This window comes from Pelodiscus sinensis, unplaced genomic scaffold (genome assembly GCF_049634645.1).
Source record: "Pelodiscus sinensis isolate JC-2024 unplaced genomic scaffold, ASM4963464v1 ctg64, whole genome shotgun sequence".
Classification (NCBI taxonomy): Eukaryota; Metazoa; Chordata; order Testudines; family Trionychidae; genus Pelodiscus; species Pelodiscus sinensis.
Genome location: NW_027466015.1, coordinates 665,079 through 686,905, shown reverse-complemented (window position 1 = coordinate 686,905; position 21,827 = coordinate 665,079). Strand labels below are relative to the sequence as shown.

The window sequence follows — 21,827 nt, the reverse complement described above, 5'->3', positions numbered from 1 at the left end:
CGCTAAGGCAGTCTGCACCCTCCTACATGTGGTCGCCCCATCTCAAAACGGGTCTATTGGAAAAGGGTCAGAAAAGGGAAGCAAAACAGACTGGGGTATGAAATGGCTGCAGCACGAGAAAAGATTATTAAGACTGGGACTTTCAGCTTGGAAAATATGACTGGGGGGGACATTATGATAAAGGTCTATAAAATCATGACTGGTGGGGCGAAAGTAGATAAGAAAGTGCTATTTACTCATTTCCTCCTTCCCATAACACACACACACACGGGGTCGACAAATAAAATTAATAGGTAGCAGATTTCAAACAAAAGGAAGTTTTACTACACAATGCAGTCAACCTGTGGAACTCCTCGCCAGAGGGCGTTGTGAAGGCCAATACTATAACAGTGTTCAAAAAAAGCTAGATACATTTTTGGAGGACAGGCCCATCAATGGCTGTTAACCAGAACGGGCAGGAATAGTGCCGCTGGCCTCTGTTTGCCTGGGAATGGGCGACAGGGGAGGGAACATGTGAGGATTCCCTGTTCTGTTCACCCTCTCTGGGCACCGGCATTGGCCAGTCAGCAGGCAGGACACTGGGCTAAAGGGACCTTTGGTCTGACCCCGTCTGGCTGGTCTGGTCTAGGAGACCCTGGGAACAGGGCAGGTTTTAAGCTCTGAGCCAATTCTATTCCCAGGGAAATCAGAGGGCCCACAGACACGGCTCTACAGCTGCCTGTGTCTTCCCTGCCCCAGTCCTCAGCCTCTCAAGCACCGGAACTTTTACCACCAGATGGAAACACCAACCGGGAGAGCGGGGCTGGCGCAATCAGCAGGTCACAGCTAGCAAAAGCAGCGAGTGCTGGGGGTGGGCAGAGAGCACCGTGGAGCTGGCCCGGCAGCTACCGCCACCAGACACTCACTTTTCTTTTTCTCCAGCAATTTGAGGCGATTGATAACCAGGCGCAGGTTGACTCGCAAGCGCTCGGCCTTGAACCCGGAGCCCAGCATGACGTCCAGTTCCTGCAGGAAGAAGAAAGGAGCGTCACTGGGCCTCCTGCAGCCCTCAGCTGTCCCGCCACCACCTTCATCTCCTCTAGCCACACACGGATGCCAACCACCCACTCACGTGTCTGAAAGGCGCCATCAGGCCAAAAGCCTCTGTTCGTCTTGCAACCCCCTGGAGCCACAAACCCTTCCTTTTCAGGGCACTCCCACACTCCACCTCAAGCGGGATACGCCCTCCACAGGTCGGGGAGCAAGAGCCGCTTCCGAGTGGCCTGGCTTAAGCCACCTGTTTCAGTCACGAGTGAGGCCCTACTTGGATCGCGGGACGACTGCCAAACAATTGCAGCTCAGAGGCAGGCAAGACTTGGCAAACCACAGAAAAGGAATAATGGGCCTTGCCTGGCAGGAATTTGGAAAAGCTGGCGCGTACCTATTTGTGCACCAAACATTTTCTTGAACAACAGAAGCATTCGAGTCTTATGGTAAACCTGAGGATGTTTTGAGAACCAGACATTTTGCTGCAACAACATTAGTCAAAAAAGAGATCGGTACAATACAAAATTCAGAAAACTAAATGTCTTAACTGCTCTAGAAATCAAGGCTGTCCCTTCAGGCTTTTCCATGCACGGTCACCGAATATCAGTGCAGAACATCCCGCTACAACGGTCTCCGCTTGGCTTTGAAAGACCCGTCTGTGCTGAGATTCTGTGGATGCTGGCGTGCAGTGTTATGCAAGACGGACCATGTTTGCTTTGCTAATTGTGGCAAAGCCGGTAGAACTGCACCTACAACTCTCCAGAATCATTTAAGTCACATTCACTCAAAAAAACATCGTTAGCTTCACAGGCGGACGTAGGGACTGCCTCCAAGGGGTGCCACTGCATTAGGGACACACTGACCTGTTTCACATCACACACTGGGGCTGGGACACACCGCAGCTGTTGGGAGCAGTTGTGTCCTGCCCTACCTCTCAGCCAGCCAGCGCCAGGCAGGGCGGGGTCTCTTCCCAAACTAGGGATGCTAAACTTCGATTAATGAACTAATCAAGTTGATACTTGATTAGCTGATGGGGGGGCACTCACGATCCCCCAGCACCTCTGCCTCTCAAATGGACAGGACCCACAGGCAGCTCTTGTACATTTCAAAGGAAAAGGCACAGCAGTCAGGCCTGCTTCAGTCCCTGCTCACGTCATTTCCCTGCTGCGCCTCCGCCTCCCCCCACGGAGATGGTCCTGGGGAGAACCTGCTTTTAAGACGGCTCCGGCTCCCTCCCTTGCTGACTCTCTCTGATAGAGGCTGGGAGGTGGGGGGGAGAATGATGGGGGTGAGTTGTCGAGTCACTGCTCGACTACATAATAAGCATTTGCTTGTCAGGTAGTTGACTAGGCGCTTACATCCCTATCCTGGGCATGGAAGAGCACTTTGCTGCATGGCAGGAAGACCACAGGAGCCTGGCACAGTCGCCTTAAAGTAGCAGCAACCTGGGAGGCAGCACAGGGCTAGGCGAGGGGGGCAGGACAGGAAGTGGGGGCTCCAGGGGGGCAGCACTGGAGGCCTCTGGGGATGAAGCTAATACTGGGAGGCTCTGGGGGTGGGGTAGTACTGGGGAGTTCTAAGGGGTGGGTGGCTGGCACTGATGCGCACTGGGAGGTTGGGTGCAGTGGCGCTCTGGAAATAGGAGGCTGGCTCTGGGAGGTCTGATGGTGGGGAAGCTCTATGGGGTGGGGGCTGGCACTGAGGCATTTGGGATGGGCGGCTGGGTGCAGGGGACTCTGGGGTCAGTGGTTGGTGCTGGGGGAGTGGAGGGCTCTAGGGGTTAGGGCTGGCACTGGGGGCGGAGCTTAGGGTGACCAGCAACATTTGTTTTGGCCTATTTGCATGTTCATGTTTGCATATTCATAATTCAGATAATGAATATACAATTGGACAAATACAAAGTTGCCAGTCTGCCAAAAGTTTGTGAATGGGTTTGCCAGTCCCCTGTATAAAAAAGACTGGGAATCATGCCATAAAGGACAGCCTAGGCCTGGCGCTCCTCGGCGTTGCTTCAGCCTGTCTGCCGCTGCCTTCGGCACCTCCTGAAACGCCTTTCTGCGGAAGCTGCCCGGTGTGTCGAACCCACGACAGCGCTGGCTGACCGACGGCTAGAGAGCCCATCTCCAAAGCCTTCCTGCCTGGCCCCAGGGAGAGGGGGCGGTACCTCCCGAGTCTCACTGCTGGAGGGCGACAGAGCTGGGCATGCTGTACGGCCAAAGCATCCGTAGCAAAGGTGGGGAAGAGAAGCTCAAAACGTACGCCCACGGCAATCAGAACCGCGTGGGAGCCAGCGCTCCCTGGAAGCTGAGCCCTCGGGGCCACTCAGGAGAGATTCCAATGCCGCTCCGCTGATCAGCAGGTGTTTCTCCTGGTGCCACGCATGCCTCAGTGCATAGAACAAAATGCAAACTTCCACAATCGCCCTCTGCCAGCCCGTTCCCTTGCCCGGTGATTGTCTCTTCTGTGTGGTTTGAGAAACAATCCCACTTGGGCACAGCCCATTGTCCTGGAACATCCAGCCCTGACCTTGTTTGAAGTCAGATAAGAGGAACTGGTGTACCGAGCGTGGCGGTCCTAGCTCTTACCGTTTAGGAGGAGTTCTTGAGCAGACAGACGGACAGGCTCTCAAACAGATAGTTGATATTGCCTTTCTTCCGAACAAGACCATCCCCTCTACCCTTAGTCCAGTCAGAAGATTTATCCCACAAAGTCCTGCGGTGCCAACTAATAATTTAGCTTCTCTACTAAGACTTCCCCTTCTTCCTATTTGCTACACTCCTCGCATCTGTGTAGAGAGCTAAAATGCAGAGTAGATTCTCCTCCTTGTGCGTATGACCGACTAATCTTACACATGCTCCAATTTCCAATCCTCTCCCAAGTACCTTTCCTTAGTCTTACCAGACTTGTGTCACCTTCCTGCTTTCAACTACAGGCTACAGCCCTTTAGACTGGCACACTCAGGATCGGCCTGGAGATGAATATCGCCTTGCAGCACACCCACACTTTCACTGCATACGGACCGCGGATGGATGTTGTCGGACCAGTGTGCTGGACGAGGGCCATTCAGCATGTAGTTCAAACTTTCTAGGCAGTCAACTTCGAATTTAATTTCCAATTTGATTTTTAATAGAAAAATGTATTTGATTTTTTAAATCTATTTTTGAAAAAACCCTCTTGGTTTAGGTGTAGCTCCTCCCATCTGAGTCCCAGCCAATCACCTGACATCCAGGGACGACAAATCCCACTTGCTCTGCAAACCAAGTGAACGATGGAGAACAAACTCCACTTAGCTAGGACGATCAGGTGCCGCGATGCCTCAGACACATGCAGTCCCGCCAGTCGGTGAATGAAAGGAAAAGCCTCTGCCCAGTGCTTGGCAGGTTTGATTACGAAATCACTAGCAGCAGGTAAGACAGCCCTGAGTTACTGAACAGGAGGGTTCAGTAACTTTGCTAGGGATTGAGGGTGGTGTTCTCAGAAGTACTGACAGTTGTGGGATTCCTAACTTCCACTGAATTGTAACAGGAGCTGGGCACCTCCCTCTTAGGCCCTATGAACATCCCTGTATCAAATTACACCAGAAGGAAAACCTTGTCACCACTGGCACTTCCCAGGCCAGAAGGGAGCGCTTTAGCTGGCCGTACTAAGTCCCTGGAGAGGGAGAGAAATACAGCCGGCCAGGAAACCAGAGCCAGGTGTGGGTCAGTAGAGCGACAGCCTTCCTAAGCACCTTATGAAGTGCACAAGAGAGGGGCTCTTCATGGACCCGATTCAGGACTAGCTTCACCACCACCCAGTGGCCTGTATCTTTCCAGGCTGCTTACTTTCCCAGGAGTCTGATGGGTCTTGCACACCCAAGTTTCACACTACTTCCTTACAAAATCAGCCATTAACACAGACTTGCCAAGCACACAAGCACCGAATACTCGCTTGCTCTCATTTAGTTTATTAACATATGGTAAAATCCCCTGGAATACAAATATTGTACTTGTATTTCATTCTACCATACACAGAGCAGTACAAGCAATTTGCATATAGCTACGTACTAGGAATGGGACCGCGTAACCGTGTACACGATTGAGCAATGAGCTGAGGTTAATGCAGGTTCCCGGTGTGCGCAGTAGGGATGTTAAAACGTGTGTATTTTGTAAATATGTAACCATTGATTTTTCCAATGTTTACATGCAGGGGGCAGGTGAGAGCCCAGGGGAGGAGGGGGAAGGTGGCTTAAAAGTCAGCTCCCCCACTCATTTCCCCCCCCCCCCCCCGCGCCCATCTCCCTTCCCCCTCATGCTGCTGCCAGATACAGAGGCTCCCTACATGCACTGGTTCCCACCTCCCTGGTCCCCACCGTCTCAAAGCAACAGAGCGGGGGCTGCATGTAACCCTGTACCTGTGTACACATTCACATCCCTAACGAACAGGGAGCCAGCTTCAAAGCCAGGTCCTAGACAGCCCCCAGCCACGCTGCTGCCTGTGTGTGTTTGGGGGGGGGGGTAGTTACACATTGACTTGATTAAACACATTTTAACATCCTCAGGTGGTGCTGACTTCACTAGCGGTTTTTGTGCAGCCTGTTGTAAAACTAGGCCAATATCTAGATGAGTTGATGTACCCCCAGAAGACATCTGGATACCCTCAGGGATATGCATATCCCTGCTTGACAACCCCTGGCATGAAGAAAGACCTCTCTCTTTGCCCTTTCCCAGCTCTCCCAGCTCTTAACTAAGCCACTCCTTATAGCTTGTCAGCCTGTAGGCAGACAAGAGTTTTCGATTTAACGGCCATGCTCGGAAGAGTAACGATGGTTACTCACCTTGTGCAGTGACTGGAGTTCTTCAAGATGATGTCCCTATGGATGCTCCATGCTTGGTCTTGGTGCCGTCCCTGCACCTGGATTGGAGATTATGCAGCAGTCCCTGCCAGGCCACATACACACAACACGAACCACGCGCGCCATGCCAGTCTGCACCGCGCATGCATGGCCCAAATCCTCCACTTCTTCTTTACCCTGGAGGCCCCAGGTCCAAAGCAGAGGGGAGGAGGGTGGGTCGTGCAGCATCCACGGGGACACCATCTTGAAGAATTCCAGTCGCTGCACAAGGTGAGTAACCTTTGTTTCTTCTTCAAGAGGTCCCCATGGAGGCTCCACACATGGTGGCTAATAAGCAGTTTTGCGCACTGGTGGCAGGAGCTTTGGGATGTTACGGTAGGCAGATGATAGTACTGCTGAGTCCACCGGGGTGTCACCAGCAAACGAAAGTGCGGAGTGCTTGGGAAAGGTAAGTTGCGATGCCCAAGGGGCTGCCTTGCAATGCCCATTAGTGGCACGTTGAGAAGGAACACTATGGAAGCAGATATGGCCCTGGTGGAATGAGCTGTCAAGAATAATGGTGGCTGTAGGCCCTTAAGCGTGTAAGCAGTTTTTATGCAGTCTAATCCATTTTGACAACCTCTGTTTTGATATGGGGTGTCCCGTCACTTGATCGGCGAAGGCGAGGCGATTGTATGAAGGGTCTAGTTCTGTCTAGATATGCGGACCAATGCATGGCGAACACTGAGGACATGCATGGCAGACTCAGGAGTTTGCATGTGGTTTTGGGAAGAACACAGGCAGGTTTACCAGTTTGTTTATATGGAATGATGATGCAACCTTTGGTAGGTATTTAGGATGTACGAAGGGTAACCCTACCTCTGTGGAATACTGTGAAGGGTTGGTCGGCCATGAGTGCAGCCATGTCACCAACGCAGTGACCAGGAATGCAACCTTCATAGAAAGGTGTGAAAGGGAGCAAAAGGCGAGGGGCTCGAAGGGCGGCCTGGTCAAGGCTTGCAGCACTAGCCTGGGATCCCAGGCAGGCACCAGTTGTATAATATCGGGATGTGAAAGATGCAAACCTTTGAGAAATCCTTTGGTGATCAGGTGAGTGTAAACAGAGTGGCCATCAATCTTGCAATGGAAGGCTGTAATGGGTGCTAGGTGTACCTTGATGGAACTACAGGAGAGAATGATTGTTTTAAGGTAAGTAGATAATCAAGGATGAAGGACAGGGGTGTCAAGGTTGGGTCCTGCCTGTTTGATGTACACCATGTTGAGAACCGCTTTCATTTGTACGTGCAGGAGGTGCGGGTGGAGTCCCTACGACTGTGGATGAGAATTACACAGATCTCTTCTGGGAGGGCTAGTTCTATGTGGGAGATCCACAGAGGAGCCAGGCTGTTAGATGTAACTTGGGCAGATCCAGGTAGGTTTGCACTGTCTGCCCCAGAGTGTTTAGATTGTGCTGGAGAAGGAGAATGATTAAATTAAATTAAATGAATGGAGATGCCTATCTCCTAGAACTGGAAGGGACCTTGAAAGGTCATTGAGTCCAGTCCCCTGCCTTCACAGCAGGACCAAGTACCAACCCAGACAAATTTTTGCCCCAAATCCCTGAATAGCCTCCGCAAGGACTGAACTCACAACCCTGGGTTTAGCAGGCCAATGCTCAAACCACTGAGCTATGCCTCCCCCAACGATAGGGTGAGGATCGACATCCTTAGCAGGAAGGGATACCACAGTCATCTGGGCCAGGCGGGGGCTATCAGGATGACTGTGGAGCCTTCCGTCCTGATCGACACTGGCCAGAAGTGGTATGGGGGGGGGAAGGCATAAGCAAGGTTGTGATCCCATTGAATGAGGAAGGCATTCCTGAGAGATCCTGTCCCTATGCCCGCTCTTGAGCAAACCTGAGTGCATTTGGTATCGTGTGACATTGCAAACAGATCTATTGATGGTCGGCCACATCTGTAAAAGAGGGAGCATGCTATTGAGCGGTTGAGGACCCATTTGCGATGTTGGGGGAAGAGTCCGCTGAGAGCATCAGCCGTCATGTTAGAGATGCCTGGTATGTGGATTGTGGAGAGGTGGATGTTGCACAAAAATTCCACAGTTTTATAGCTTCAGTGTAAAGGGATGAAGATCTGGCCCCTCCCTGTCTGTTGATATAGAAGGCACAGACAGTGTTGTCTGGGAGGACACGGACATGCTTGTTGGCTACAGAAGGCAGGAAATGTCTGCAAGCGTTGTGTACGGCGCGCAATTCTAATAAATTAACAGACATCTCTCGGGTTGACCAGAGTCCTTGGGCAGTCTGATCTCAGAAATCAGCGTCCCATCCACTGAGGGAGACATCGGCTGTAATCGTGCACGAGGGGGAAGGGGATGCCTGTGCAAAGTTTGGCTGATTCGGTCCACCAAGGGAGCGATTTTTTGCCCTTGTGTGGTATTGTGAGAGTTACATGAAGTGTTTGAGGTTTATAAGCTCTGGAGAACCAAACTTGCATGCAGCACATGTGAAGTCGAGCATGCGGTACTCCGAATGTGGTGGCTGCCATGTGGCCAAGAAGTTGCAGGCAATCTCTGGCTGGGGTGCAAGAGGTGAGGTAGATCACCGTGGCCAGAGTCTGAATGGCGAGGAATCTTTCATGAGGTACACAGGCCCGAGCAGCCATGGAATCTAGGCGCACTCTGATGAACTGCATGTTTTGGGAAGGGTAAACCGAAAACTTTTCCTAGTTTGTGCAAAGGCCTGGATATTGAAAGGTCCATGTGGGTCCTTGCTGTTATGCATGCCCATTCCGTCTGCAACAACGTCTTAAGGAAGCAGTCGTCGAGATGGGGAATATGGGCTGCCCATTGGCACAGAGTGCACTGGTTCATGCTGTGCATCTCCAATCCAGGTTCCAGGACGGCATCAAGACCAAGGGTGGAGCATCCACAGAGACCTCCGGAAGAAGCACCTGGCCTTCGATATAAAGTACGTATAATTCAATAAAGGAAGCTCCAAGAAAATGTTCTGTAGTGAAGCTACATTAGTAAAAAATGCAATTCACCACCATGCCTGTCAACAACATTGAGGCTCTGAGAAGTATGGGAATAATCAGTCCCGGTCTCAAAGGCGCACACACAAAGCCATCGCTGTCAGCTCACAGGGGTGGAGGGTCACATGCAACCAGTGCCTTCATTTCCAGCTGCTTCTACTGACGAACAGACACCTCAGTAGAAGAAAATGAGTATCTGTAGAATCAACTGTAAGCAAGGAAAAGCCAATGTGGCTGTCTTCACTAGTGGTCACAGCTACAGAAGAGGAAGAGAAGAAATAGAAACTAGGGATGTTAAAATTAGATTAATCAAATAGTCGATGGAATTTCCATCGACTATTCGATTAGCTGATAAGGGCGCTTCCGCTTTGAAAGGTAGCAAGAGCCCTTCAAGCTCCATGCAGCGCTTCCACTTTGAAATATACAAGGGCCCTAGTAGGGACTCTTGTACATGGAACACTGCTGCTGTGCCAGGCCCTCTCCCACAGAGCTGGAGGGAACTGGCTTTTAAGCAGGCTTACCCCAGCACTCCCCTTCCCTGCCTCTTTCTGATACAGGCAGCAAAGGGTGGGGAAGCCAACTAATCGACATTTGCTTATCAGACAGTCAACTAGTCGCTTACATCCCTAATAGGAACACCACACAGATATGAGCTGCTGGCCAAAAATGATAGCGCAATGTGCAGGGAACAACAGATGCAGGCAACGAAACAGGATGGGGACCTGGGGGACGAGGGGCACGGAACATGCAGATGGATCTACAAACATGTGCCTATGAGTATTCATACTTCATGATGTGTCAGAACCATAACTTACATTGGAAGTGTTTCTGGATGGGAACAGTACTGTGGGTGTGAAGTAATTTTCAGGCAAACAACTTGTCAGAAAAACTGACTCTGGGTTGAGCTTTCCTTCACTGTGTCTGGGCAGAAGGAAATTTGTTCAGAAGAGTTGGTACAGCTTTTGTGCTGTTATTTCGGTGGTCAACTTGGGAATCAATTTCCACAAGACATTTCAACCTGATTTTGCACTTAGATAAGTTATTTTAAGAAGTTCAAAGTTTGCCTGCCTCTCCCTGCTCTGAGGAATGTGGCTTAGTCATGCAGGGGAAAAAATGGTTGCAAAATGAGTTTACTGACAAGCAAAACCAATGTCCAGAACAAAATGAACACCCCTTATCTTCCTGATTTAAGGACTGCATTGGGTGCGGCTTTCCATATGCTTTCATGTAAAGCTGCCAGGGAGTGTTAAGGTTTTGATCGTTCATTCTGATTTCCCCCAAACATAAAACATACATTAGAACAGAACAACATTGGGGTGAAATCTGTACAAGCACATGTGTCAGAAGTTCTAACGTTATTATTCACAGAAATATCATAAGTTAGACACCTTGTCCATTCTTGGGGCTTGAAAACTTTTAACAGGCAAGTACATGAGCTTGGTTTTATACCTATTGCACCCAGTGGCCTCATGACCAATTCCTTGGCAGGGAAGCAATAAAAGTGACTATCTAGAAAACACTATCAAATACACAACATCAAATTAACTTTTTGTCTAATCTTTTTCAGTTATAGCACAGGTTGCTGATGGCCCCGACAGCTGACAGGCCACTTGGTGCTAGCTTGTCATCTCCAGCTGCTTCCCTACACTAAAAGATGGTTATACTACAACATCTGCCTATTATTACTCTTATATGTGAACAACTTCACAAAGTTGCAACCAAGAGGTGATTTCTACTATTAAAGCTTAGGAATCCTTGAATTATATTATTCCCAATATTACTTACATGAATAGCAGCAAAATTATTCAGACAGATGCAATGTTTCAGTTGACAGGGTCTTTAAACACTATGGACTGCTAGGAATAAGCAATAATTAATTACTGAAAGTCATCTTGCCCACTCAATTTATGCAAGACAGGTTCACTCCATTTATGAAATTCTGGATTAACTGTCCATGTCAGATTAAAATATGGGAAGCATTTAGGCTTCAACCACTTCCCTTGGTAGACTACCCACAACCTTAGTGTTACTGTCAACAATACAGTCAAGTTTTTCAGTTTCATTACGTCACTCATTAATCCCTTTTTAGTGCTTTAAATCATTTTATTTCCTCCTCCATGTTTACCCTTGTCACATGCTTGTAGGCTCATATTCCCTCCCTGCACTTATACCCAGCAGCCAAGGTAACTCACAATTCTCTGCTTACGACAGCTCCTGGCACCGATGTACATTGGGGCTAGTGTCTAAAGCAGAGCTACTCAACACCAACCCGTGGCCCGCGGTGCAATTTGTGTTTACGTGGGGCTCAATACTGGCCCGTGGGTGGGATCCTTTGAACTGGAAATGTGCTCCACAAAGGGGAGAAAAACAACAAATGGTCTGGTAGCACTCTAGCCCCCAGCGAGGCGGTGCCAGGAGCGCTGGGGCATTGTGCGAATGCTTTGTATTCATGTCCGCCAGTGTGAAAGACACTATTAGCCTATTACAAAAGGAAAAACTATGTAACACTTTAAAAGACTACCAAGATGGTTTAACAGGTGATCGTGGCTAGACCCACTTCCTCAGACCAAATCCTGGAAGAGCATCGGCAGGACCATATCTACCACAGGAACACAAGGGAAAGGGAACGCGAGTCTGTCTTATCCCACGGTTTCTCTTTCTGCACCACCTTCTCCATGAACTGGATTCAATTTTGTGGTGACCGTGGGGCTTTTTCACCGCCGCCGCCTACGAGAATATTTCCAAACTACCAATGAACATCAATCAATACCAAAAGAAAAATAATTCTATATGGACTCCCCCTGATGGTTGGAATTACAATCTGTATTTCTATATACAATGCTTCCGCAACAATGCGCAGACTGACATTATTCACAGACAACAACAAGCGACATACAATCTCAGCCGCGCTGAACACTATGCTCTCCAGAGTCTCAAAAACAATCCAGATGTTATAATCAAACCAGCTGACAAAGGGGGTGCTGTGGTCATTATGAATAAGTCCGACTATGACCAGAGGTAACTAGACAACAGTTTACAGACCTCTCTGCTCTGATCCCACTTCACAATACCAAAAGAAACTACTCTGTCTCCTTAAAGAACTCCCTACCTCTACTCAGGACCAAATCCACACAGAAACACCTTCTGAATCCTGACCAGGATTGTTCTATCTGTGTCCCAAAATCCATAAACCTGGACACCCCGGATGTCCCATCATCTCAGGTATCGGCACGCTCACTACCGGATTATCCAGCTATGTAGACTCTTCTCAAACCCTATGCAACCAACACTCTCAGCTCTCTCTGAGATACCACTGACTTCCTGAGAAAACTACAAAACATCGATAATCTCCCTGATAACACCATCCTTGCTACCATGGATGTAGAAGCTCTCTACACCAACATCTCACACGAAGACTGATTACAAGCAATTAGAAACACTATCCCAGAGGACACCACTGCCGACCTGATAGCAGACCTATGTAACTTTATTCTCACCCACAATTATTTTCAATTTGGGGATAACTTATACCTCCAGATCAGCGGCACAGCCATGGGTACACGCATGGCCCCACAGTACGTTAACATCTTTATGGCTGACTTAGAACAACATTTCCTCAGATCCCGTCCCCTTTTGCCCCTTCTCTACTTACGCTACATCGATGACAACTTTATGATCTGGACCCATGGCCAAGAAACATTGGATGCATTCCATAGAGACTTTAACAACCTACACCCCACCGTCAATCTCAGCCTGGACCATTCTACATGAGAGATCCATTTCCTGGACATCACAGTACAAATCACCAATGGTAAATTAGATACCAATCTCTACAGAAAACCCACTGACTCATACGGTTACCTACATGCCTCCAGCTCCCATCCAGAACACACCATACGATCCATTGTTTATAGCCAAGCCCTTAGATACAATCGCATCTGCTCTAATCCTACTGACAGAGACCAGAAGCTTCAGGATCTCTACCAAGCATTTATAAACCTCAATTACCCACCCGGAGAAATAAAAAAACAAATTGAAAGAGCCAGATGAATACCCAGAAACTATCTACTTCAAGACAGACCCAAGAAAACCAACAATAGAACACCACTTGTCATCACCTACAGCCCCCAACTTAAACCTGTCCAACGCATTATCAATAAACTACAGCCTATACTGGAACAGGATACTACACTCCAAGAGACTCTGGGTGACAGACCCATAGTCTCCTATAGACAACCAACAAACCTCAGGAGGATTCTTACCAACCACCACAGGACATACCACACTAATACCAACCCTGGAACTTTCCCTTGCAACGAACCCCGTTGCCAGCTTTGTCCACATATTCACTCTACTGACACCACCATTGGACCTAACCATGACAGTTACAAGATCAAGAACACATATTCCTGTTCCTCCAGAAATATAATTTACACCGTCATGTGCCAAGAGTGTCCGTCTGCTATGTACATTGGTCAAACGTCTCAGACACTTCGCCAAAGGATCAATCCCACAAAACAGATACCAGTTTCACAAAGAAGGAACAGTTTCTTGCCATTTCAACCAGACTGGGCACTGTCTCACCAACCTTACTAGATGCATCCTGCTTCAAAGAGACTAACAGCAGACTACAAAGGGACGTCTCAGAACCGTCCTTCGTGCTTAAACCTGACACTTTACAAATGGGCCTTAACAAAGATGCTAATTATCTCACCCATTACAAAGCCAGCGCCCCCTCGCGTCACTATCTCAGACACTGACCCCCACGAACACCTGACTGTAGTGCGCTCGGGACTGGCCCGCCGGTCCATACGCTCGGCCAATTCTCCCCGCCCACGAGAGCGCCTCGCCTACCAACCGCCCTGCCAGCCTCGGAGCGCGGCCCAGCCCGGCCTCTCAACCGGGAGCAGGGGCGGGAGCGCAGCGGGGACAAGTGGGGCCGGCCCGCGGGAGAAGGACCACTCGCCTCAGCCCCCCGGCCCGCTCGCCTCAGCGCCCCCCGCCCCCCCCCGGCCCGCTCGCCTCAGCGCCCCTCGCCCCCCCCGGCCCGCTCGCCTCAGCGCCCCCCGCCCCCCCCCGGCCCGCTCGCCTCAGCGCCCCTCGCCCCCCCCGGCCCGCTCGCCTCAGCCCCCCGGCCCGCTCGCCTCAGCGCCCCCCGCCCCCCCCGGCCCGCTCGCCTCAGCGCCCCCCGCCCCCCCCCCGGCCCGCTCGCCTCAGCCCCCCCGCCCCCCCCCCGGCCCGCTCGCCTCAGCCCCCCCCGCCCCCCCCCGGCCCGCTCGCCTCAGCGCCCCCCGCCCCCCCCCCGGCCCGCTCGCCTCAGCCCCCCCGCCCCCCCCCGGCCCGCTCGCCTCAGCGCCCCCCGCCCCCCCCCCGGGCCCCGCCCCGCCTCAGCCCCCCCCGGGCCCGGCACAGCGCCCCCCCCCGGCCCGCTCGCCTCAGCCCCCCCCGGGCCGCGCCGCGCGGGGCCCAGCGCCGTGAGGGAGCCGCCCCAGGCCGGGCCCGCCACCCCGCGGCCTCCGGGCAGCAGCGCCGCCGCCCCACTCACCGGCCGGGCAGCAGCAGGAGCCAGGCGCCAAAATGGCGGCGGCGGCGGCGCAGCCTCAGCCCCTCCCGCCGGCGGAGCGATCCGCAGGAGCGGGGCTCGCCGCCATGTCGCACCGGCCCGCGCGGGGGCTGCCGGACCCCTGAGGCGGGCGGGGGCGGGGCGCGCCCCGGCACTACTTTACCTGGTGGAGGGATCCGCGCGCAGCCGTCTGACCCTACGTGGAGTCACGCAGCCGGAGTCACTCGGCCGCGCGGCCCCGCCCCTCTGCGCCCCGCCTCGCGCTGCCCGGCCGCCGGCCAGGCCCGCCCCCAGTGCCGAGCCGCCCCCTCATTGGCCCCGCTCCCAGTGCCGAACTGCTCCTGGCCCCGCCCCCAGCTCCCACCCTATTGGCCCCGCCCCCAGTGCTGTACTGCTCCTGGCCCCGCCCCCAGTGCCGAGCCGCCCCCTCATTGGCCCCGCCCCCAGTGCTGTACTGCTCCTGGCCCCGCCCCCAGCTCCCACCCTATTGGCCCCGCCCCCAGCGTCTTACTGCTCCTGGCCCCACCCCCAGCTCCCACCCTATTGGCCCCGCCCCCAGCGTCTTACTGCTCCTGGCCCCACCCCCAGCTCCCACCCTATTGGCCCTGCCCCCAGCGTCTTACTGCTCCTGGCCCCACCCCCAGTGCCGAGCCGCCCCCCCATTGGCCCCGCCCCCAGTGCCGAACTGCTCCTGGCCCCGCCCCCAGTGCCGAGCCGCCCCCCATTGGCCCCGCCCCCAGCTCCCAACCTACTGGCCCCGCCCCCAGCGCCGTATTGCTCCGGGCCCCGCCCCCAGCGCCGTATTGCTCCGGGCCCCGCCCCCAGCGTCTTACTGCTCCTGGCCCCGCCGCCAGCTCCCACCTTATTGGCCCTGCCCCCAGCGCCGTACTGATCATGGCCCCGCCCCCAGCTCCCACCCTATTGGCCCCGCCCCCAGGGCCGTACTGATCATGGCCCCGCCCCCAGCTCCCACCCTATTGGCCCTGCCCCCAGCGCCGTACTGATCATGGCCCCGCCCCCAGCTCCCACCCTATTGGCCCCGCCCCCAGGGCCGTACTGCTCCGGGCCCCGCCCCGTCTTGCTCCAGCTGGCCTGGGTCCGTTTGCTCCTGGCACAGTGCCCCCGGCTCTTCGGGCTGGGCGGGGGCCGGCCGGGCGCCTACCGACGGGCGCCTAGTGTCGCTCCAGATTCGCAGCCGGTTTGCACGTCACGCGGGTGGGTGTCCCGGCTCTGCGCCGGGCGGCTGCCCGACCTAAGCGGATTTAATCGTTCGTCCCTGGGGACGCTCCCGCCTCGGGTCCGGCCTTTGCTCATCCCCCCTCGGCGCACAGGCTGCACAGAGCGGAGCCCGGCCTGGGCGGTGGGCCATGTTCGCGGTGCAAGGAGGGGCCGAACCGAAGGGCTGCCCTGCATCAGCACAGACTGACCCCCACTGCCGAGCCATCGGCAGAGGACTCCCCTGGGCGGGAACGGATGTTCTTGGCGATGAGCATCCCTGTGGCTGCCCCCCTCACCGTCCCGTGTCCCCGCCCCTCGAGTGGAGATTTTACAGCCGCGTTCCCTGCCCTGCCGCCCCACAAGCTGAGTAGCGCGCTCGGCGCAGGGCTCCCCCGTTACTGCTCCACAAGAGAGCAAGGCGCCATGCGGAAGGTGGGAAGCGAAGCACCCCCAGGGCCGCTCATCAGGGATGGAAAGCCTGGTTTGTCCCTTAACCAGTTGTCAGTCAGGAGGGTCCTGCCGACGAGTTCCTGAAGGTCTCTAGCTCCACCGACAGTGGTAACCAGAAGGCTGCTTGTGTGTGCTGTGTCGATTTGCGGGTTAATTAACACAGCAGACAGACCCCGAGAGGGCCCCCAAAGACCTCAAATCAGATAAGGAGCGAAGGCTCCTGGCCAGGTTTATTGTTAAGCGATGTACAGTAACGGCTGCCAGCGTCTACTGAACCACTAGCACATGTACCCCTAACAATGGCCGCCTCAATCAGTGGGAGACCCCCACTGCCCCCAATCAGACAGACTGTCCCCCAAGACACCAATTTATGTACAAGTACAAACAAGTTACACATCACTCCTGACATTGTCAGGTTGCCACCCTTTGACACCGGGCTGGACAACAGGCCCTCCGCAGACCGGATCCAGCCCTCCAACTGGGTTGATCTGGCCCATGGAGGCCCTGCCACTCCCCCCGGCCAATTAGGGCCTCGGATAGGGGGGAGGGGGGAGCGCACAAAGTTTCCTCGGCTCTGCCAATAGCATGTGGTACTGCTTGCTCCTGGCAGGGCAGGAGGAGACTTTGCATGCACCTCCGCCCCCAAGCCCTGATTGGTCTGGGGGAGCACATGAAGTTTCCGCCCACTGCCAGGGGTATGAGTGGCATGGGGAAACCCTTAGGAGGGGCAAAGACTTCTCTGCTCCCTCACCCCCGGACCAATCATGGTTTCGGGGTGGGGAAGCAGGGAAGTATCCTGGCCCTGCCCGTTCTGGCTCAGTCCCGGGCCAATTCAAAAATTTCCCTGGTAAAAAATTATTGTCCACCCCTGAGCTGATACTACTTAGATACACCCTGCACCTAATGGTATGATTAGTTCATCTCTATCCAACATGCTGTTGTTTTAGAGCCTTTCCTGAACCTGGGTCAGTATCTGTGGGGAGTGGGTACCAAGGTTTTTTCTAACAAGTTGATGGTACCATGTGCTTTCAACTTATGCCAGTACCAATGACTGTTTTATAGTCGGCACCTCATGCCAGTCACTATTCTACATCTGGGCCTATTGCCAATTAGTGCTTTACACTCTCACCCTGTTCATGCCAACTTCTATGAGCAGCTTAGCTTTGCTGTATGTTAGCCATGTTTTGTCCACTGGAGCTAGGCCGCAGACCAGGCCTGTGCTACATGGGCTTTTGTTTTAGGCCTGCATCTTATTACACCAGTTAACAAAACCTGCTACTTAATTAAAATCCTATTGGGACTCCAGAAGGGGGATTGCTTATATGCAGGATACCCCTATCTTTTAATTCACCCAACCCCCAAGGATAAATTAAAGCCTATGCAAAGATTTCAAGAGGGTAATGAATGCTTGTTAACCTCAAAGACAATTTGTCTACACAAATGGCATAGTATAGTACAATACTTATAAACACCAATTGATGCTAATAAGTGACCCTGTAAGAATGTATAATGTATGTGATTTTTGGAAAAAGAAAAACCATTAAGCGTGCTACAAATGGTAATTGAAAACATACCTGATGCTAAACACAGAGCACTATAGCACTAATGCTTCTCAGTCATTATCTGCGAATAAAAGTTAGTGCAGCAGAGAAACTACTACAAACCTGGTCTGCTGTATTAGAAGGACACCGAGGCACACCACTTCATGAATTTCATGGTTGAAATCACCTAAACCAGTGATTCTCTAACTTTTTGGTCAATGGACCACCTGGCTCAATGCAAACCTTTCAGCAGACCACCAGTTGCTAATTACATCATTAGCCCAAGCCATGTTGCTATTGCTGCAGCTAAGGAAAATGGGTTAATTTAAATTATTACACAGATTAACTTTTTTAACTTTTTCATGCTTATCAAACTTAATTTTAAATAAAGTAAAATATTAATTTATGTCCAACCCAAAAGGTTCCAATGTTTTCTTTATTTATGGCAGGGGTGGGGAACCTCATTTTGGGTCAAGGGCCACTGACCCACAGGAAACTCAGTTGAGGACTACACAAGTAAGAAGCAAAAATCCCAGCCCCCACTGATGTAGCCCCGACTGAGATACCTCCCTCCTCTGGCACTCTAGTCCCACGGGGCAAGGGGAAGGAACAGGGAGGACTGAGGTTCAGGACTTCTCATAGGCCAGATTTATTTTCTGGGGTTCTGGAGTTAGTGGATTTTGAGGACCACTTTAGGCTCTGGGGTGGGGGCAAAAATGAGGGATTCAGTGTGTGGGACAGGGCTGCCAGCTAGTGGGATAGGGATGGGGGTGCAGGAGTGGATGAGGGTGCTAGGTCTGGATGGGAGGTAGGCTGCAGAAGCAGGCTGGGTGTAGGGCGTCTGGCCAAGGGGAAGGAGCAAGAAAAGGGAGGGTGCAGGAGTAAAGGTGGATCCAGGAGCAGGGTGGGGGTAGGTGCAGAGCAATCTGGGGGTGTGGGGTCTTGGCGGGGAGAGGAAAGTGAGGGGGATTGGGCATGAGTGGGAGGACGATTACCTGACTTCATGCCCCATTGCAGCGGAGGAAGCCTTCAGACACCACGTCCCGGCACTGCTGTTCCCTCAGTGGGCGGGGAGGGAGCTCAGCTCCCTCCTGGGCTCCCCACTCCCATGACTGTCCAGCTCATTTACTCTGCCAGAGATGTTGGCTCCCAGGGTCCCCTCCACGGCAGGACTCTCCGGGACGCGTCACAGGCTATGAGACAGCCAGGGACTGTGCAGCATTGACACTAGGGCAGCGTTTCTCGACCAGTGACACGAGTACCCTTAGGGGGTACGACAACAACTGATGTGGAGAAAACTGAATTTTTGGTTTACATTTTACAGCGCTTTATTGTTTTTGTCCTTTTTACACCCAAAAATGTCATTGCCCGCCTGCCTAGGATTAAGTTGTTTAAACAAATGTGCTGCAATGGTAGAAAAACATGTTGAGAGTCTGAAAACTGTAGGTACTGGGGGTACTTGTAATTTTGTTTTTAAAAGGAGGGTACTTTATATAAAAAAAGGTTGAGAAACACTGCACTAGGGCTGGTGACACAGGGATCTCTCACTTGATGCAGAGAATCCTCTGAACTGTCATTCATGCTTAAATTCGATACTTTACGCCTAAGTTTGAATAAAGACTCTAATTATCTTACCCATTACAAAGATAGCTTCCCCAATTATCACCTCTAATATCATTAGCTCACAGACATTTGCCTCCCCCCCCCCCCCCCAAATCTCCCTTCTGTTCTGAAATTTGGTTTGTCCTTTTCATATGTGTTCATTTTTTTAAATTGTATCCTTTGGTATATATGGTTGTGACTATTTTCTTCCATTATTTGATCTGAGGAAGTGGGTCTGGTCCACGAAAGCTCATAATCTAATAAACCATCTTGTTAGTCTTTAAAGTGCTACATAGTCCTGTTTTTTGATGCAGAGAAGCAGTGGGTCTGGGGAGGGGGAAGGGAGTTGTTTAAGCAGGCTCCCCTGCTGAGTGCTGAGATACAGCCACCTCTGGGGTGGAACTGTGTAAAAGCAGCACTGCACAGTCGTTCAATGGGTGTCAGGAAGGACTGTTGGTTGGTGCTGACCTCAGTTCCCTGACATGATGCAAAGGGGTTGATGGTCTGTCCCCGGTGGGGGGGGGGGGGGGGGAGAGAAACTAGTTAGTTAGAGCAGGGGGTGATTTCAGAGCAACAGACTGACCTGGGCATCCTTGTCCTCCCTGAGAGCAGGCCAGGCCTGCTCTCCCCCTGCATCAGTCCAGGGCTTGCGCTCTGTCCATCTGTGCTCCGCTTTCTGGCATGGGTCAAGCTGTGGGCAGTTCCCAGGGTCTGCTCCTTGCACAGCCTTGCCTGTGAGGAGGGGTCACTTTACCATGTAGCCCCAGGTCCTACAATCTCTGAACCTGACCCCATCACAACCCAGTCCTCAAGTCTCCCATTGCCTCCTCACCCTAGCTCCCACCCCTACCCCATTGCTTCCCCCTGCCCCAGCCCCCCCACATAGCTCCCCCAGAGTCTTCCCCTCCCTAGGCTAGGTCTACACTGGCAGGTTATTGCACAAGTACAGCCGTTCTTGTGCAAGAATCTGCAGAGCATCTACACTGCCCACCCACCCGCTCTTGTGCAAGTAAATTTACAGTACGGTGTGATAAGAGAAGGCTCCTTGGGCAAGAGTTACTTTTTATCAGGTGTAAGCTCTTGCGCAAGAGGGCAGTGCGGACGCTCGGCAGGGATTTCTTGCGCAAGAGAGCGTCCACACTGCCATGGGCGCTTTTGCGCAAAAGCACAGTGCACACATGGTAGTGTGGACGTGTTCTTGTGCAAGCCTTCTTGTGCGAGAAGCCACCAGTATAGACATAGCCCTACTGTCTCCTTGGACCCAGCCCCCTCATCAGCCCCCAGCCCCCGACAAGCCAGATCCCTCCTGCCCATTTTGCACAGTGGTGGCTGCTTCCAGGCAGTCCCTGTATGTTGGCAGGGGTGGACGGAGCAGCAGCAGCACATGTGCATGCAGGGGCCCAATCCCACTGGGGAGGACACATGCTGACTCTGCACAGCCTCCCTCTGTTATCCAGTGGTGGCAGGCGAGGAGCCAGGACAGCTCTTGGGGGGCACCGAGGGCACTTGAGTGGAACCAGGTCACAGAACCATAGAATCCAGGGCTGGGAGAGATCTCAGGTCATCGAGTCCAGCTGCCTGCCTGAAGCAGGACCAACCCTAACTCCATCATCCCAGCCAGGGCTTGCTGGATCTCCATGCCCCCACCTCCAAGTCTCACAGCAGCACTGGCTCCCTGCTGCGTGGAGGAGGATGGGGGGCTGAGCTCGAGCTGCAGCCCACCTGGGAGGCAGCTGTGGACAGGAGTGGTTCAGAGTGCATTGAGAACCATTGATTTAATGCTTCCTTTCTGCACTAATCATGGGTGTGGCAGCCTGCCAAAACTCCTGTTTGTCACGTGGGTCCTGCAGCTGAGCAGGCCCGGGATGAACCGTTCCATCCTTGAAGTACATAGCCTGGGACCCGGCAAGTGCAAACAGCAGCTGGCCCTTAGCAGCTCTAACCCACGCACTTGAGCTGGGAAACTACTAACCAGTGAACAAGCCTGACCTCAGGCTCAGCTCAGGAGAATGTTGAGTGGCACTGAACCAGTGTGCACACCCACTAAACAACTGGGCTATGTTTACACTCGCGGTTTCTTGTGCAAGAACACGTCCACACTGCCATGTACGTGCTGTGCTTTTGCGCAAGAGCGCCCATGGCAGTGTGGACGCTCTCTTGCACAAAAAAGCTCTGATGGCCATTTTAGCCCCAGGGCTTTCTTGCGCAAGAAACCCCTGCTGAGTGTCCACACTGCCCTCCTGCGCAGGAGGGCTTACACCTGTCAAAAAAAGAGCATAGCTCTTGCGCAAGGAGCCCTCTCTCGCCACGCCGCACTGTAAATTTCCTTGCGCAAGAGCGGGCGAGCAGTGTAGATGCTCTGCGGTTTCTTGCGCAAGAACGGCCATACTTGCACAAGAAGCCACAAGTGAAGACATAGCCCTGGAGCATAGGGAGTCCTGTGCCCAGTCAGGCTCAAAAAGGACCTAGACCTCAGAGGGTGCCTTGGATTCCCCCGGCTGGAGCCACGTCTACTGCGGCCTGGTACAAGGTGGCAGGACCAGGACTCCCCGCAGACTGAAGCA

The 21,827-nt window shown here is 52.9% G+C and overlaps 1 protein-coding gene across 3 annotated transcripts in view; it reads right to left on the bottom strand.

Annotated features, from left to right (window-relative positions):
- Positions 1-21,827, bottom strand: part of LOC102446042 (IST1 homolog) — a 59,697-nt gene that overhangs the window by 5,860 nt on the left and 32,010 nt on the right. Inside the window, exons 1-2 of one of the 3 annotated variants that reach the window (XM_075918232.1) lie at positions 14,616-14,764; positions 906-1,005 (exon numbers count right to left, since the gene is read on the bottom strand). In XM_075918232.1, coding sequence (XP_075774347.1) covers positions 906-993 — 88 coding nt within the window. In that variant the 5' untranslated portion in view covers positions 994-1,005; positions 14,616-14,764. The other 2 variants (XM_075918231.1, XM_075918230.1) reach the window with 2 other exon arrangements.